Source organism: Onychomys torridus, chromosome 1, assembly GCF_903995425.1.
Source record: "Onychomys torridus chromosome 1, mOncTor1.1, whole genome shotgun sequence".
Lineage (NCBI taxonomy): Eukaryota > Metazoa > Chordata > Mammalia > Rodentia > Cricetidae > Onychomys > Onychomys torridus.
Genome location: NC_050443.1, coordinates 104708954 through 104726318, shown reverse-complemented (window position 1 = coordinate 104726318; position 17365 = coordinate 104708954). Strand labels below are relative to the sequence as shown.

Sequence of the window (17365 nt, the reverse complement as noted above, 5' to 3'; positions counted from 1 at the left end):
TTTTGAGACAGGGTTTCTTTGTGTATCTTTGGTTCCTGTCTTGGATCTTGCTCTGTAGACCAGGCAGGCCTTGAACTCAGAGATTTGCCTGCTTCTACCTCCTAAGTGCTGGGATTAAAGGCGTACACAGCCACAACTAGGGAACATCTTAAGGCACATAAAGACTGATGTTCAAAATTGAGGGGCAGTAGAAGACAAAGACATTTTAAAATGGAGTGTGATGGGCAAAAGTAGAGACCAGGAAGATTAAAATGAATAACCTACTCTATCAAAACCCTTGGAAGCAAAAGACTTTCAATGTGAACTTGGGGAGTTTTTGTGTTGCGTTGGGTTTCAGAAAGTAAAAGATAAGAACCAGACTTGAAACTTGCTTTTCCTAGGTTCACATTTGAGCCCTGTTTCAAATGAAGTTTTTAGCTTTGTAACTGAGTAAGTTAACCTCTGAGCCACCTTGAAGGAATGTGTTCAGGCAATAGGAAATAATGTTGGGTGTGGTTGCATAATACCTGTAATCACAGCACTTGGGGAGGCTGGGACAAAATTTGCTGTGAGTTAAGGTGAGCACAGATATTCTGCAAATTTTGGGCTATCCTGAGTTACAACTGAGACCCTGTTAATAGGAAGAAACATGTTATGCTATTATGGAATCGAGAAAATCTTAGAAACAAGCTTGGTGTGGGGAGAGTAGGCACTTTATTTTTTTCAATTAGATTTGTGTGTGTTTAGTCTCTGATCACCCTGTGGGTTCTGGGGGGTCCAATTCAGGTCAGGCTTGGTAACAAGTCTTTTTTTTTTTTTTAAATCAAACATGTCATCTTGGTAGGTTTTGTTTTGAGCATTTACTATGTAGCACGACAGCCTCAAATCCACAGATCCAGCCTCTGCCTCCTGAATTCTGAGATTACAAATCCCAGGTGTGCCACGTACCTGGTCCAGGTTCTGAGCTCCCAAGGCTAAAGTTTCAGGCCGCGGCAAGATACCTGGAGAGAAGCCGGTGGCGGCGGCGCACTCCTTTAATCCCAGCACTCGGGAGGCAGAGGCAGGCGGATCTCTAAGTTTGAGGCCAGCCTGGTCTACATTGTGAGTTCCAGGACAGCCAGGGCTGTTACACAGAGAAACTGTGTCTCGAAAAAACAAAAAAAGATACAAGTCTAGGGCTGCCCCATTCATTGAGCAACTATACACGCCTGCAATGCTTGGCCTTATTCTAAACACTGGAAAAGCAATGATGAGCAAGGCAGTTTCACCCCTCGGACCGGTAGTGGCAGGGCAGAAAGCAGGGAAGGGACGTCAGTTAGCGTACATCACTGAAACAGCGACGCTTGCCTCCCAAAGCCCGTCGTCCGCCCACTTCCGACTCCTTAGTTCCTTCTTCCGTGCGCCACGATAGGGGCGTGGCCTGTACATGTCACTTCCGGTGCGCGACAGACCTGGCCTCCCTTTGCTTCCGCGGCGAGGCCGGAAGTAGCTGCGGTGGTGGCGGAGGCCCAAAGCGGAGGAAAGTGGGGAGTCGGAGAGACCCAGCCGGAGTCCTAGCGGCGGTAATTGTCCGAGGCCCCTCTAGGCCACCGTCCTTAGCGCGGGCCCGCGGGGTTCGACGGGAGTTGGCGGGGTGCGGCCAGGGCAGCGGGGCGCCGAGGGTCCTGGACGGCCGTGAGGGGAGGGGGGGCGGTCCCAGAATCGAGTCCCCCCCCCTCCCGTACGGACCCTCTGATTGGCTGGCTCGTCTTCGCTTTTCCCAGGAGACCCCTGTGCGGTCCGGAGGGGGCGGCGGCCCCGACTCTGACCCGCGCCGGGGGGTGGGCCATGGCGGAAATCAGCGACCTGGACCGGCAGATCGAGCAGCTACGGCGCTGCGAGCTCATCAAAGAGAGCGAAGTCAAGGCCCTGTGCGCTAAGGCCAGGTGAGCCCGCAGGCCCGCAGGCGAGAGGCCGGCCGGTCGCCCACGGACGGATTCCGGCTGGGCAACTCAGAACTTGGGGCTGGTCCCATCCCGGAAGCATCCCGGAGAGGAGCGGTCCCGAGGGCCACTTCTCCCCAGGAACCGCGGGTCGGCTGTAGATGGGTTTCTGCTGGAGTAAGAGCGAGTGGCAGAAAGTTCTAGGGAAACCAGACTGCCTTGGTGGTGCGAAAGAGAAAGTTTGTTGGAGGGGCAGAGTTCTGGGACAGACCTTGAAGAATAAAGAGCTGGTTCAGGGAAACAACAACCAAAAAAGCCCCTTGTGGCTTGTAGAAGTCTCTCCATCCCATCAGTCCTTAAAAAGAAGGTGGTTTTGTGCTTAGTTTATTAACAAGTAAGGGCTATAATTGTTCAGAATTACCAACGTGAAAGGGATGGAATCTTAGTTGTGATTCAGGATGGAGTTGAGTCACTCTCGTGTTCATTTGGGATCCTAAGAAAACTAGAGTAGAACGTGAGTTCCAGGCCAGCTTGGTTTACTGAGTGAGGCCCTATCCCCACCCCCAAGAAAAGCCACAGCCTCTACACACCTCTAATCTCAAGCACTTGGGAGGTGAAGCAGGAATGGGGAGTTTAGGATCATCCTCATCTAGGTCGAGGCCACCACAGGAGACTCTGGCTCAGAAAAATAAAGCCAAAAAAACCCTAGAAGAGTTAAGATGTGGAGAGAGGCAGGGTTTTCTTGGAAGTTGTAAATAAGGACCAGTTTGGGGAGGCAGTGATTAGGCTTGAGTCTGAGCTCTGCAACTTTATGTGGTGATTTTGAAGTGTTGAGGAGTCAACCAATTGTGTTCAGTAAAATGGTTGGGAATGTTCCTTCAGTGAATCAGGGCTCGAGGTAAACAGCGTGGTCTTTCTAAGTCATGAGGTGGTGATATTTATGGCGGGAAGGACACTGACGGTGCATTTGTGGATTGAAGCTGTCTGGGGGCTTCTAAGAAAGGGTAGTCCTTGAAAGAGAAGACTCTAGCTGACAGAGCACAGTGAGAGGGAACCTTCAAGCAGGGTAGGAGTAAAAGAGAAATATGTAGACAACAATTGAGGCTGGTTACCTGCCTCTTCTGGGAACTGTTTCAGTGTGGCTTCTACCTGTTTAATGGAACAGTAGCCTGCTCCTCACCCTTCCCCTCCCAAGACTGTGGGGCGGGCATCTGTGGGGCAGGCATGAGTGGGCACCCCCATCCCCCCAAGCTCCACTTGGAAATGGAGGGCTGCTGAGATCGGACACCAGGAACTGTTCAAGGGATTTGGAGAAGTAGTCCACATGGCAAGAACTAGAGCCAGCTCTGTGTGCTGTAAATGCATGCTATGGTGGCACAGTCCTTTAATCCCAACACACAGGAGGCAGAGACAGACGGGTCTCTTGAGCTTGAGACTAGCTTGGTCTACACATCAAGTTCCAGGCTAGCCAAGGATATAAAATGAGATCCTGTCTCCAAAAAAATAAATAAAATGTATTGCTGACAGTGAAGGAGCAGCTCAATCCTTTGAAAAAGTGCATCTGGGGACACCCTGCCCTGGGCCTCAGCCTTTGGATAGCGTGAGAGAAGGGCTGTGGTGAGGAGTGAGGTCAGAGCTCAGCCTAAGGACAGTCAGTGCTCTAAGAGAAAGGGACCTCCTTCCCAGGAGTGTGTGCTGTACTTGTGAGAGGGAACCACAAGGAGAATCAAGGCTGGAAATGTCCCACCCTGCTTGGAAGGGCTTGAGAGGGGATTGGGGTGGGAGTGAGAACTTAGACAGCAGGAAGCCATGAGCAGCTATTGAGTGGTAGAGGGCTGTGGTCAAAATCATGGGGAAGTGCATACTTCCTTCTGTCCCATGGAGGTTCAAGGACTACCCCATGTCCTCCCTCCCTCCAAAAAAGGTCAGGAATTGGGCTGGGCTGGCCTGGCTGTGGTGACCCTGGTCTTCTCCTGTCTCCAGAGAGATCTTGGTAGAAGAGAGCAATGTGCAGAGGGTGGACTCGCCAGTCACAGTGAGTACTTTCTGTCCCTTGGAACCTGACTAGGTCTTTTTATTTTTTTTTTTTAATTTTTTTTTTTAAGACGGGGGTTTCTCTGTGTAGCTTTGCACCTTTCCTGGAACTCACTCTGTAGATCAGGCTGGCCTCGAACTCACCGAGATCCGCCTGCCTCTGCCTCCCGAGTGCTGGAACTAAAGGCGTGCACCACCACCACCCTGCTCTGACTTGGTCTTTAAGACACCTGGAAAACCTGTGGTTTGATAATAAATTTATGAGAGGCTAGAGCACCTCAGGTCTCTTGCTTCTCAATCTTCAGGTAGTCCTGATAGCAAAATTAGAAGATGGGCAGAGCTTGCAGCTTTAGTGATGGAATGTTCTCCCAGTATGTATGAGGCCCTGAGTTCTAGCCTCCGCACCACAAGAACATAAAGGATGCTGTAGGAAATTTGATTTGTTGTGGGGATGCTCATAGCCAAGGCAGAAGTTTGTGGATCAATGGCCCTGTGTTAGTAACTGTGCTGGGCACACGGGGGGCAAACAAGAGATGAAGCTAGTCTTCTGAAACTGCAAGTCTACCTTGAAAGACATATCCCCTGCACCAGAGCAATTGGCTCTTACTGTGAGGGGGATAGATGATACCAGAACAGGCTCACTTGGGACTAGAGAGTGGAATTTGGGTCCTGAGATGGAGTGATATAGCCTGGCTAGCCTAGGAAGTAACAGGTGTTTTGAAGGATGGTCTCTGGGACTGTGCCTTTGTCCACTCTGTCGACCCACATTCTTCCTTTCCAGGTATGTGGTGACATCCATGGACAATTCTATGACCTCAAGGAGCTTTTCAGAGTGAGTAGAGGGACATGGGGGCTGTGAACTAGAGGTGACTGGGAGACATGATCATCGAGAGGTTTTAGGTTGCATGTTGTCTGGGTGAGAGAAGGGTACAGCTAGACTCTGGCTGCTGCAGCTGGAGAGGATAGTTTGGGGCCAAGCAGAGCCATATCCCTCCTCCCAGGTAGGTGGCGATGTCCCTGAGACCAACTACCTCTTCATGGGAGACTTTGTGGACCGTGGTTTCTACAGTGTTGAAACCTTCCTCCTCCTGCTGGCTCTTAAGGTGAGGACCCTTGGCCTCTGGAGCCCGAGCCTTGGCGGCCACTACTTGCTGCCCTCATCACCTTTCCTGTCACCTACCTTGGAGCTTGGCTGTGGCTGTGGACTGTGTGCTTAGCAGGGCTGGTCATGACTGCTCCCGTGAGTGGGGCCATCTCCTGAGCCCTTGAGGAAGAGGCTGGTGATGTGAGTTCTGGGAAGCAGACAAGGCTATGTATGTGTTCAGGGAGCAACAGCGTTGAGTAAACTGGGAGAGTGCATTGGTTCGGGGCCACAGTGGGGTGAGGGTGGGGTGCTAAGGACGGGAGCCTGAGGCCGGCAGGTGAGGGGAATCATTAGTCTTGTCTTGCCTCTTTGGAAAAGGCCCCTAGGAGCCTGTGAGGCAGGGACCCTGTGAGTTATGTAAGAGACTGCAGGAGTCTCGGCCAGAAGGTTATGGTGAGGACTGAGTGAGGCTGGTGGCTGTCTCCGAGACTTGGGAGGGGTTAAGTGGGAGAGAGACTAGAACTAGTCCTGGCTTGGTGCTACCCCTAGGTTCGATATCCAGACCGCATCACTTTGATCCGGGGCAATCATGAGAGCCGCCAGATCACCCAGGTCTATGGCTTCTATGATGAGTGCTTGCGCAAATACGGCTCAGTGACTGTATGGCGCTACTGCACTGAGATCTTTGACTACCTCAGCCTGTCTGCCATCATTGATGGCAAGGTAGGTTGGCCCTGGGTCTCCTTGGGGGTGTGGTAGGGGTGGGTCTCTGGGCTTCTACCTCACTTCTCCCTGGTATTATTTTCCCTTCTAGATCTTCTGTGTGCATGGGGGCCTCTCCCCTTCCATCCAGACTCTGGACCAGATCCGGACAATTGACCGAAAGCAGGAGGTACCCCATGATGGACCCATGTGTGACCTCTTGTGGTCTGACCCTGAAGGTGAGGGCAGTACCTGTGCTGGCTGTACCTTGAGCCTGTGGAGACTGGGTTAAGCAAGTATATGAAGGGAGGGAAGTCGGGCCAGGGAAGAGGAAGGCAAGTTTGGTCCACACTGGCTTATGCCTTCCACCTGCCTGAATGGACCTAAGGAGCAGAAAGCATGAACCTACCATTCATGTACTGAGTACATGTGTACTGAGGCTCACAGGGTCTTTTTAGGATGAAATCATTGGCTGCCTGGGTAGGAAGAGGCCATAGACCTTGTCAGTAGCTTCTTTGGAGTTGAGACAGTTCCCCTAGAACGATGACCTCTGAGCGTTCCTTATTTTGTATGGTTCCCTCTGGTTGGGAACAGAACTGAGATTTGAAACCTGGCTTCCTGAGTATCAGTCCTAAGCATACAGTCTAGTCCTATCCCTGTTGTTGCGGTCTGCTCCATGTGGCATAAGGTGACCTCACGGCCAGCAAAGTCCTTGTTCATAACTGGTGCTCTGGGTGTGAGCACCTGTTATTAGCACCTAAGCGCCGCTTGTATGACAGTACATTGTATAGTCACTGTGAGAAGGCCCAGCCATGAAGCAGACTCTCCTTAGAGCTTCTCTGCTCCAGCATTTACTATCCTGTCTCCCAGAATTCCCTAGAACAAGCTTCTGGTTAATGAGGGGAAGGCATGGGATAGTTAGTAGGCAACCAGAGGAGCCCACGCATTGTTCTTGTCTCGTCTCAGACACAACAGGCTGGGGAGTGAGCCCCCGGGGGGCAGGCTACCTGTTTGGCAGTGACGTGGTGGCCCAGTTCAATGCAGCCAATGACATTGACATGATCTGTCGTGCCCACCAGTTGGTGATGGAAGGTTACAAGTGGCACTTCAACGAGACCGTGCTTACTGTGTGGTCAGCACCCAATTACTGCTACCGGTAAGCTGGCAGCGCCTGGAGCCAGGGCAAAGGTGGGGGCCTAGGCCTACTGTGCCTAACTGTGTGAGTTCTTCCTCAATCCAGCTGTGGCAATGTGGCAGCCATCTTGGAACTGGATGAGCATCTCCAGAAAGATTTCATCATCTTTGAGGCTGCACCCCAAGAAACACGTGGCATCCCCTCCAAGAAGCCAGTGGCCGACTATTTCCTGTGACTCCTTGGCCCCAGCCCCTCCGGCCCTTGGACCACTGTGACTGCCTCTTCCCAGTCGGAGGATGGGTGTGGAGGGCTGCCTGGCGCTGCTCGCCCCAGGGTGCGGACTGCTCTGGAGAGGTTGGGGCCTCTGCTCCAGGCTTCCTCTCCTTTCTCCCACTTGATCCATGAAGTTTCCAGTCATTTTTCTTTTTCTTTTTTCCTTTTTTTTTTTTTTTTTGGTTTTGTTTTTAGATAAAACATTTTGAGAAAAAAAAAGAAAAAAAGAAAAAAATTCTAATAAAAGAAGAAAAATAGTGTTGGGGTTTCTGTCAGGTTTGACTGAGGTTGACATGGAGACCTGTCCTGCTTGCCCACTGGCCTGGAGCCTTCCAAAGGCTTGCTTAGTGTTGGGTAAAAACCAGGTTCCAGGACAGCCTTAATTCTTAAAATGAGCATTGTGAGGAAACTTACCCATCTTCCTGAAGGGGGACATGCCTGGAGCAGGCTGCTTCACGTCCACAAAGACAAGCATCTGGAAACTGCTTGGGTCTCCCCTTAGAGCTGTGGCTACCCCAGCCCCACCCAGGGCCAACACCATTAGCCCAACGTTTCCTGAGCACTAATGTCTTTGAGTTTTATTAACAAAAATACTCTGATCCTGAGAACAAATTGGTGTGGCTTACACCAGTGATGAGGCCCCTGGGAGGTGGGGGTACTGGGCTGGGGCTCCATTTGGCCAGGCAGAGTCCCTCCATTCACACTGAGGTGAGAGCTGAGAAGGGGAAACTGGCCCCAGCTGGACTCTGAGCAGCCTTGCCTGAGCTTTGAAGCCAGAGGGGGTGGAGTGAAATCAAGGTGTGAACTAAAGGGTAAAGGAGAGGCCCAAGGCAGCCATTTGGTGGGGGGGAGGGGGCACTTGAATGAGGGTGCTGCCAGGCTGGGGGAAGGGAGCCAGAGGTTTCAAAGGGAAGATGGCACAGGCCTTGCCTTGGCTTGCTACATCATGGCTCAGTACATTGGCTTGGATCCCATGTCCAGATATCCTCCAGGTCCTGGGTATGGTAGAGGGAAGGGGCCCCCTTGAATGAAGTGTGGGGCAAAGGGTGTTACAGATGGAGTTGCCTGATAGGCAGAGCCCCCTGGTCCAGGCTGTAGCTCCAGGAATGCGGCTGAATAGGGGGCTGGGCGCCCAGGGTCTGGAGCCTCAGGGAAGCTGGGGTTCCTGAAGTCAGGAGAAAAGGGTATCAGAAGAGAAGAGGCACACACCCTCTTAGAGCACCCAGCCCTCTGCACCTTACCTGGCTGGTAGGTGACTGGGGGCCCCATGGAAAGCTGCAGGGTGCAGGAGGTAGGCCTCCGCGCTGGGACCACCACATGGAGGAGCTGGGGCAGAAGCAGCTTCCCGGGGGGCTGGTGCCTGTTCTGGATCTGAGTCCCGAATGTCCCCACCCAGGGTGGAGTCACAGGGCCCCCCGGGTGTGTCTGAGGAGACAAAAGGCACAGGTTGGCTAGGGAAGGCTCAATGTCTCAAGTTTATTCCCATCACCGTCAGGACAGCACTCACCCCCACTCCCACAGGCCTCTGTAGCCACTGGCTCTGGGCCCCGAAGTTTCCTCTTCACACGGGCATCTCGCTCCCTGGGGAATGATGATGATGGTGATGATGGTGATGATGATGGCACTAATAGTACTTACCAGGTGCCAGGTATTTCACCCTATCAGGCACCCTGTTGGGCAGGTGCTATATTATACCCATTTTACAGATAAGGAACTGAAGGCCAGAAAATTAAGCCACTAAAAAGCAGCAGAGCTGAGGTTTCTCTCTGACTTGGACTTGGTTCTTAGTGCTTTCCTCCTTGGGTATTAAAATCCAAGAAAACACCTTCCCAGCTGCAAAGGCCAGGCCCTCTGCGTCTATCAGTCTTTCTGGAGTCTCCGTACCTGATAATGCTTCTTGCAGGAATGCCTCCCAGACCTTCCATAGCAACACACACCTCGCTCAAGACACCTCACTGACTACAGTTGAGCCAGTGAACCCATCATTGTCTTTTGGGATAGACTAGAAGCTTTCCCAGGGCCTAGGTCAGCCTAGGGCTGTATTCTCGGGGCTGTATTCAGAGCCCATGCCCAAGTCTTTGATTGGTAAGCAGTATCTGACTTCCGATCACTTCCCCGACTTGCTTTTCATTTTTCTGCCTCAGGGCCTTTGCACATGTGCTTTGCCAGACACCCACGCGGCTCCTTCCCTGACTTAAGGTCTTTTCTCAAATGTCCTCGGGTGCCTTTTATCTGCCACTTTCCTCCAGTCCTTCCTATCCTTCCCATGCTTTATTGCTCATTAGAATTTATAGGTTTCTCTACCTATAAATTGTTTTTGTCTACACTGCCCACTGGAATATCAATTGTATGAGGACTGAGCAATCTTAAGTATTTAAGAGTGGATAAGTGTTTTTACTCACCATCATGTTCCCAGTGCCCTGGCACAGTGCCTGGCACATAGTAAGCAATTAGTAGACACGCACTGAATGAATGATGCCCACCTCTTACAGTTTCTGCCATTCTCTCGGAAACCTTTGGCAAAGGGATTGGCTGCAATCTTCAGCTGTGTGATCTGAGAACACACATCCAGGTCAAGGCCCTGCAGCCTGGGCAGGGCACTGCCCCCCCCCCCCCCCCCCCCAGCAAGGTCACTCACCCTAGGGTTCTGGTAGGCTGTCACAGAGATGAATGTGGTCTCAGGAAATCGGAAGGAGGCCACACCTCCCCAGTGTTGGCTGCAGAGCTGGGTGGCTCTCACCAGATGGATTCGGGGCTGGTACTTGTGCATGGAGTGCAAGATCAGCTGGGAGGGAAGAAATGGAGTGATTCCCTGACCTGGGCCCCAGCCTTAGCTTTCCACCCAGTATCACCCTAAAACCCTATCAAGGAGTCCCAGCCTGGGCCTCACGTGGCCATGGGGGTCCAGCGTGCTGTTGGTGAGCTTAACGCGATGGAAGGATACCGGCTGCCGCATCCAGTGGGCACCCGTGGCAGGAGAGTCAGGATGAATGTAGACACGGTCAGGCAGGCGGGGCTCAGCCTTGCCACTAGGCTCCCAGTGCTGGCCCTGCCATCGGTATCGGGCCCCATCCACTGGAACCACATCCAGAAGGAACAAGTAGCGGGCCTCCGGATCCAGGCCAGTGACTGACACTCGGCAAGCAGGGAACATGCGCCTGCACAGGGGAGGGGGGAGGAAGGGAGAGGCCTGGAGCTACCCACTACCAGAGCCGAGCCCAATACTAGCAAAGGGACTAGCAACAGGCACCTCAATTTTGGCACAGTAACAGCAAGAGAGGTGTAATTAGATTATCAAGTGCATAATCTCAGAACTGGAAGGCTTATTCCATTTTACAGATGGGGAAATGGAACAGACAGGCCAGGGGCTCCAACAGGCCCCAGCAGGTCAATCTCCCCACTTACCCCTTCACTCTCCACTCTAGTAACAACATGGTACAATCCTGTCTTAGAGTCCTTACCACTTCCTGCCCAGGCTTCTGACCCCTGTCCCTTCAAACTCTGCAGAAACAATGGTGACCACCTTCTTCCTGATGAGCCTCTTGCTCCCACCTAGCTGCAGCAGCGACTAGACTAACCTTCTTCAGAAATAATAGGTGCTGGGCCTGGGGACAGGATTTATCTAGGGTGCAGGCCTTAGAGACCTTGCCAGAGTTCACACACTGATCACTTACCTTCCTCTAGGGTGAGCTAGGACTTAGCCACATACTGACCCTGACCCTGGACTGATTTTCCCGACACTGGTCACTGGCTGGTCCTTACTCCTTCTCTGTCTCTGAGTTAGGCCACATGCCAAACCTATAACCCATCCAGACTTCCTTGCCCCAAGCCCAGACTGACCTCTCTGACCCTTAATAGTATGGCTCCTAAACCCAGCCACAGACTCTCCAGACTCATCCTTGAACCTTGCTACATTATAACTCCTGTCTGTCCAGAGTCACTGACAGTGTCAGACCACATTCAGATTTTGCACTCTGGGTTGTACTAGCCCTGGAGAAACGCTTAAACCTAGTTCTGTCCCCAGGAATTCTATCTTTTCTAGAAACTGACTTGGCCGTCCCTCACCTGCCAGCCTTGGTGATGATCATCTCTGTCCCCACAGCGTTGAACTCCTTCCACAGTCCCTGGTTCTCCAGGCTCAGGCTGCCCCCGGGGAGCGAGTGGAGGGCCTCTGGAGGTGGTGGTGCTGTCTCAGGGCCCAGAGATGGCAGAAGGGGCAAAGGAGGAGGTGCGGACAGAGTGTGGGGAGCTGCCTCAACCCCAGAGAGGAAGCAATCCAGTTTAGAGGTATCCAAATCTGGAGATGTGGGAAGAATGAGGATCCAGGGGAGGGCCACATATTCCCAGTCTCCTGCCCCCTACCCAGAGCCGACCCAACCGCTCACCAGGGTAGCGGTAGCCCTCTGCCAGGGCAGGTGGGAAGCTAGAGTCTGCCCCAGGCTGGGGGTGTCCCAGACGGTAGCCAGTCCCCAGGGAGGGATACAACTCTCGTGGATGATACATGTTGGTTGTTTCTTCTGGCCTTGTGTCCCGTTGCTAGAGTCCAGGGTCTAAGAGATGCCCCCTTTATAGCTCACAGCACAGCCCCTTCCAAACCAGAGATCACAGCCCCTCCCCTCCCTGGGGCCCTGGAGGTGGGCAGGAATGGAGACCCCTGGGGCCTCGAAGGGGTCCAAGAGGAGGCCGGATACCTGGGTACCCTCCCCTCTCCCTCACGGCTTCACTAGTCCCGACCCCCTGCCCCCTCATTACATAATTAACTCCTCGGCCTGATTGATCCCTAGGGCTAGGATAGAGACGCAGTTTGGCGCTTCCGGCCAGCTGGTCTCCGTTCCCACGGAGGGGGGGAGCCTCGCTGGGGGGCAGGGGTGGGATCTGGATCCTGGTACCAAGTCTAGGATCCCTGGTTAGACCCTAAAGCCCCAGGCTTTCTGGAAGGTGACTCCCTCTGTTTTCTTCACTTGGAGGACTAGCCTTGCGAAGTGAACTGGAGGACAAGTACAGGGTTGGTGCCTGAGCTGATATGCCAGACACTGGGCATCTTCAAGAGACCGCAGCAGAGAGCTAAAGCCTAGAGTCCTCCTTGGTTATAGTCTGAAAAACCTCCACGTCTCAAAGGTTGAGGGGCATGCACAGCTCCAGTCTCGTGCTAGTAGGTCTCGCGCCGAGAAATACTTCAACTACATTTCCCAGTAAGCACTGCGCCAGACGCACGCAAAGGCCACAGACAGGCAGTGCTGGGGTTGTTGGGAATTGTAGTCCAGACAGGCAGGGGTAGCAAAGCCAGAAAGTGGTGGCCTTCCTTGAAGCTGCCTCATAGGCACTGAAGCCAAGACTTATGTTGGCAAGAGGTCAGAGGCTAGATGAGCTTGGCCTACTGTTCCTACCCCATCCCCCCTGCAGAGGCTCAGAATGGAACCTATCTATAGGAAAAGAGCCTGGATTCCTGGTCCCCTTCCTGTATTCCATATGAGCCAAGGGCTGTCTCCATTCCATTGTTTTATTATTTACAAACACTACAGAACAAGAACAGACACGCTGCGGGTAAGAGGGAACAAGTGGGATAAGTTCACAGAAAGATAGTGCACCAGGGCCATGAGAGCAGCACACAGGCCATATCTATGGGACAGGCAGGACAGGAAGGGGTTAAAAAATGAGATCCAAGCCAGCCAGATCGCAGGGAGGTACTGGGGGTGCAGTCCCCCTCCTGATCTCCCCCCCAAGGTCACAGTGCATGCAATAAAATATATGTACAGGAGCTGGATCCTTCCCCTGTGGGGGCCCTGAGGGTCCAGAGCTCCCTTCAGGAGGAGGCGAAACCAGTGGCTCCCCCCGGCGGCCAGGCCAGGATGAAGCCACATGCGTCGGTCAGGAGCTAGGTCAGTCCCAGCCGTTGTCTTTGATCATGTGGTTGAGTTCAATGATGTACTTCCCCTCTTTGTATTTCTGGCTGCTCTCAAAGGCTTGCTCCTGAAAGGGGAGAAAGGGCTGCCGTCCATGGACAGGACTTTCACCACCAGGCAGTGGGGGTAGGAAATGGATATGATTGGTCTTGTTTTGTATATGGAAAAACTGTGGCCCAGAGAAGCCCAGTTACCTGCTCCCCCCACACACCCCCCCCACACACAACCGGCAGGGCTGCTTCTCCCCGGAACAGAACTTTGAATCATGGGTGCCTTTTGAACACTAAAGACAGCTCCAAACAGGGAAGTTCCTAGAAGACTTCATAGTCTAGGGGTTGCAAACCGGTGGCCCAAGGGTCTTTCAGCCTACAGGTAGTTTTGTTTAGAGAGCAGAGAGCTTAACAGAAATAACTTTAGGGGTTGGGGATGTTTAGCATGTGGGAGGGCCTGGATTTGATACAAGCACCACATTAAAAAAAAACAAACAAAAACACTCAACTATAAACATACAGGCTCACTCCATTTTGCCCCAGCCTGCTTTTCCTGCCCTAAATCTATGCTACCCATTTACAAATCCACAGTAACTGCTTGGCTTTCTAGACATTTGAGGGTTTTTTGTTGTTTTTTGAGACAAGGTCTATGTAGCCCTAGCTGTCTTGGAACTCACTATGTTATACTAGGCTGGCTCAGAACTCAGAGATCACCTGCCTCTGCCTCCCGAGTGCTGGGATTAAAGGCGTGCGCCACCACACCCTGCTGACATTTAAGTTCATTTTTTTCTTTTGTTTTTTCAAGACAGGGTTTCTCTGTATAGCCCTGGAACTGCTCTGTAGACCTGGTTAGCTTTGAACTCATAGAGATCCGCCTGCCTTTGTCTCCTGAGTGCTGGGATTAGAGGCGTGCTCCGCGCCGCCACCTGGCTGACATGAGTCTTTAACCTCTGGTCTAGGTTTTAGAAATTTTTAGAAATTTCAGAAGGGCCAAACCACCTGTCAGGGACACACAGAGAGTAAAGTCAGGTTAGGACTGTCTCTGCCTGGGGCATCCAGCTCACAAGAGCCACTCCAGGTCATACCTTGCCCAACTCCTTGTACATTCCCCAAAGCGCCCCTTTGCTACATCTAATCTGATCCTCGTGAAGATCTTCCACGCCAGGTAGTGGCTTTCTGCTCCAATGCCAGATAAGGAAAGGAGACTTGAGGTTGTGAAATCAGATGCTAGACAGCACCAGAAGCAATGTGAGCTGTGCAAAGAAGGTCTGAGGACCTAATTTCCATTTAGTTGTGTGATCCTGGGCAAATGTCCCAACATCTCCAGACCTGCCCTGCCTTTTGGAGTAAGAGTCTGCCATCAGAACCGTTGTAATGATTGCATGAGAGACTATACACCACGTGTGTTCATGTGCATGGCATATAAGCATTCCCGAAATGCTGGCTCTACCTGCTCTTGATCTCTAGGATGGAGGCACTAGTGCCTCTGAGGGAAGAGGAACGTGCTCAAAGCTCTGCAGAATGCAAGGGACCAACCCTGGTCACTGGGGAGAAAAGGTCTGTTTCGTCTGTGCTGAGCCAGCCCTACTCTGAAAGGTTTGCTTTCCAGGAAGAAGGGATGTGAGGTTAGGTCAAAGGCCAGCCTGGGGTCAGAGATCAGGAACTCACATATTTCCAGCCCAAAGTGGTCTTGCAGTTCTCGCAGTGGATGTCAGCGACAGCATGAAGACCTGTCAGCAGCACCCGCTCCTCTGCTGGCCCGCAGCCCACATTCACTCTGTGGGGATAAAGGGTAGTCCCAGGGAGGGCCTCATCAGCCCAGAGCCCCCACTCTAGCTCGTATGTTCAGTGTCTGTACTTAGCCTCTAAGAGAGGCCTGATCGTGGCTTCCTGTCTGAAACAAGGGACTCTGGGAACATCGGCGTGATGCCAGGGGTCACAGGTCACCCCAGAGGTCAGGAAAAGAAAGGAAGGAGGTGCATGAATACTCACACAGAGTTGAAGAGGTAGGCACGGCCCTGACTGCCCTGGAAGGACTGGAGGGTAGTGGGAAGACGAGAGGAGGGGTTAGGGCTATCGTTGGGGAGTGGCCAGGCAGCCCCTTGCCATTCTAGACTCACATGTGGCCTGCTTACCTTGGAGATGAGGTCGTCGTGGTTGGCCAGGTGAGCACGGCAGTGGGCACAGCTATACCTCCGGTGACAATCATCCAAGTAGGCCTGAAACGTCTTGGGCTTTGAAATCCGCACCATGGCGGGGGCCAAGGGCAGTGGCCCCACGCGGGGAGCGGCCCACGGGGAGCAGAGGGAGCCCAGTGCCTGCCAGGGAGGAGAGGTGGGACCAGTCAGGACCAAGGCCACACGTATGTAGGCAAGCCCAGAACTATGGGGATTCTGTCACACTTGGCTGCTCTCTCTTTCCCTAGCCAGCAGTCTCACCAGGGACCAGAGTCATCTCAGTTTTGACTCACTGAGGAGGCCTCAGGTTGCATCAGCGGGTAAACTGAGGCTAGGAGGAGCTCCAGGTGAGTCACCCACCTGCTTCTGGCCTCACCCCTGCTGAGCTGGCATCCTAAACGGGAAGAAGGGGCTTCGGAGTGGATGGGCTGCCAGTTTTCAGTTTCGAGGGAGTATGGGGGGAGGCGGTAAGGAACTGACTGGTCCTTGGGACGCTATTTGGACTAGGGGCAGGGCAATTGTGGGGTCCATGGAGTTCTCTTGGGGAAAGGGTCTCTCATCTGGAGACAGAAGGCCTCCCCAAAGGAGGAGGGTCCCCTAGGAAGAGGAGGGGCTTTTACCTGGAGGCGCGGAGCCTCGTCTCCGCCGAAGGGATCTTACCTGCAACGCCAAGCCTTACCTGAGACCCCAGGGCTCACCTGGGGCGAGGGGATGGGGGCGCGCGCGGGGGAAGGGGCAGTCCTCGCTTGCGGGGCGGGGGCGACGCGCAGCGACGTCGGTGCAGGCCTCACCTCGCCTGGGCGCGTGGAGGGCCCGGTCCGCGGGGTAGCCTGGCCTGGGAGTGGGGGGCGCTCCTGATGGGCGCCGTCCCCCCCGGCCCGGTTCGCAGCCGCCTCGACTTGTTTACACCGAGACCAGCTGCTGCCGCGGCTGCGGCGGGAGGGGGAGGGGGCCGGCCTCCTGTCCCGGCGGCCGCCGTGGCCAATCGGAGCGCCGCATGCAAATGAGGGGGCGCGTCATACGGCGGCCAGCGCAGGCCCGGCCGCCCTTCCCCCTGCCCCCGGCTTCGGCTTTGCCTGCTCGCCCGGAAATGCTGCTGCGACCCGCAGCCTAGCCCGGAGGCCCGTCCGTCGTTCCCCGGGCCTGATTTCGCTTTTAACTCGCCCCGGTGCTCGAAGAGACAAGGATTCTAACCCGAAGTGGGGTTAGTAGGAGGCGGTGTCTCTTCGCACACTCCCGAGAAATAGTCGCTGTTGTCTTCGTTTATCCACTGGCCAGTCTGGTAACCCCTGCCACAATCCCGTAGTTTCCCCGCCTCCCCCGTGTGACCAAGTTCTGAGGTTTGGAGAAGAGATGCTCTCCAGAGATTATGCAGATGGTAAGAGTCAAAGTTGAAATTCTCACTTTTCCCAAGCTCGTGGAGCAGACTCTTAGAAGGGAAGAGCTAACGGTTGCCCTTTTGCTAGTAAACTCCCAGGCACCAAAGCTTTAGGAGGAGTCAGTCTCTGCTGCTGGGCATCATCTGCTCCAGGCATCCTCTGGTATGCCTGGCCTCCAGGTTACTGTAGGTCTGACCCCAGTGGAAATGTCTGTTTAAACATGTGTCTGCATACACAGACTTGTGTTCACTGCAGAGTCCCAGTACCCAGCAGGCCTGAAAAGTACTGCATTGGGAATATCTATTAAATGAGTTAGGTCCCAGTGATGGAGATCAGAAAGTGGACAGTTGGTACAGTGGGGGATCCTGTGAGTTCACCCATGCCTGCCTGCTGCAGCTCAGTGTGTAAAGCTGACAGCAGCAGCATGAGGGAATCAGGTCCTTTGTTATATGCCTGGGTCTCTTAATGGTTTCAGGAAATCCACTCATCTATGGATCTCTAGAGTGGGGCCAGGACATCTGGGTTAGCGTACTACAGAGTGGAGGCCTTGCTGGCTCAGGGTGTGATGCCACTCTGCTGAGTCTGGAATGTAGTGGGACAAGTGGACCAGCCTAATTATGCCCCCCAGAATTTGAGGGAGGGTCTCACTTTGTAGCCTTGGCATCTAACTCAGAGATCCACCTGCCTCTGCCTCTCAAGGGCTGAGGTTAAAGATGCTCATCACCAGACCCAGCTCATCCCAGGTTTTCTTGCTCTCCCCTAAGATGTGTGCCCTCTCACGCAGTAT

At 53.4% G+C, this 17365-nt stretch overlaps 3 protein-coding genes across 6 annotated transcripts; 1 reads left to right on the top strand and 2 right to left on the bottom strand.

The window, feature by feature from the left end:
- Window positions 1-1416: 1416 nt before the first annotated feature.
- Window positions 1417-7388, top strand: Ppp4c (protein phosphatase 4 catalytic subunit). 3 transcript variants are annotated; one of them, XM_036176841.1, is made up of 9 exons: window positions 1417-1541; window positions 1743-1904; window positions 3885-3936; window positions 4717-4767; window positions 4937-5038; window positions 5569-5742; window positions 5834-5960; window positions 6688-6877; window positions 6962-7388. In XM_036176841.1, exons 2-9 carry the CDS (start codon window positions 1807-1809, stop codon window positions 7089-7091), a joined length of 924 nt encoding a protein of 307 aa, XP_036032734.1. In that variant the 5' UTR covers window positions 1417-1541; window positions 1743-1806; the 3' UTR covers window positions 7092-7388. The 3 variants fall into 3 exon arrangements, with proteins under 3 accessions (XP_036032734.1, XP_036032750.1, XP_036032742.1); XM_036176857.1 differs by having other exon boundaries at window positions 1429-1541; window positions 3826-3936; XM_036176849.1 differs by lacking the exon at window positions 4937-5038 and having other exon boundaries at window positions 1429-1541.
- A 304-nt stretch (window positions 7389-7692) lies between these two features.
- Tbx6 (T-box transcription factor 6) lies at window positions 7693-12532 on the bottom strand. Its single transcript, XM_036170708.1, has 8 exons — window positions 11515-12532; window positions 11195-11426; window positions 10020-10287; window positions 9768-9914; window positions 9613-9683; window positions 8637-8710; window positions 8371-8554; window positions 7693-8294 (listed from the first exon to the last, which is right to left on the bottom strand). The coding sequence occupies exons 1-8, from the start codon at window positions 11630-11632 to the stop codon at window positions 8081-8083; spliced, it is 1308 nt and encodes a 435-aa protein (XP_036026601.1). The 5' UTR covers window positions 11633-12532; the 3' UTR covers window positions 7693-8080.
- Window positions 12533-12615: 83 nt separating this feature from the next.
- Ypel3 (yippee like 3) lies at window positions 12616-16169 on the bottom strand. 2 transcript variants are annotated; one of them, XM_036170730.1, is made up of 5 exons: window positions 15991-16166; window positions 15158-15340; window positions 15015-15058; window positions 14691-14799; window positions 12616-13099 (listed from the first exon to the last, which is right to left on the bottom strand). In XM_036170730.1, the coding sequence occupies exons 2-5, from the start codon at window positions 15272-15274 to the stop codon at window positions 13010-13012; spliced, it is 360 nt and encodes a 119-aa protein (XP_036026623.1). In that variant the 5' UTR covers window positions 15275-15340; window positions 15991-16166; the 3' UTR covers window positions 12616-13009. The 2 variants fall into 2 exon arrangements, with proteins under 2 accessions (XP_036026623.1, XP_036026614.1); XM_036170721.1 differs by lacking the exon at window positions 15015-15058 and having other exon boundaries at window positions 15991-16169.
- Between the last annotated feature and the right edge of the window lie 1196 nt (window positions 16170-17365).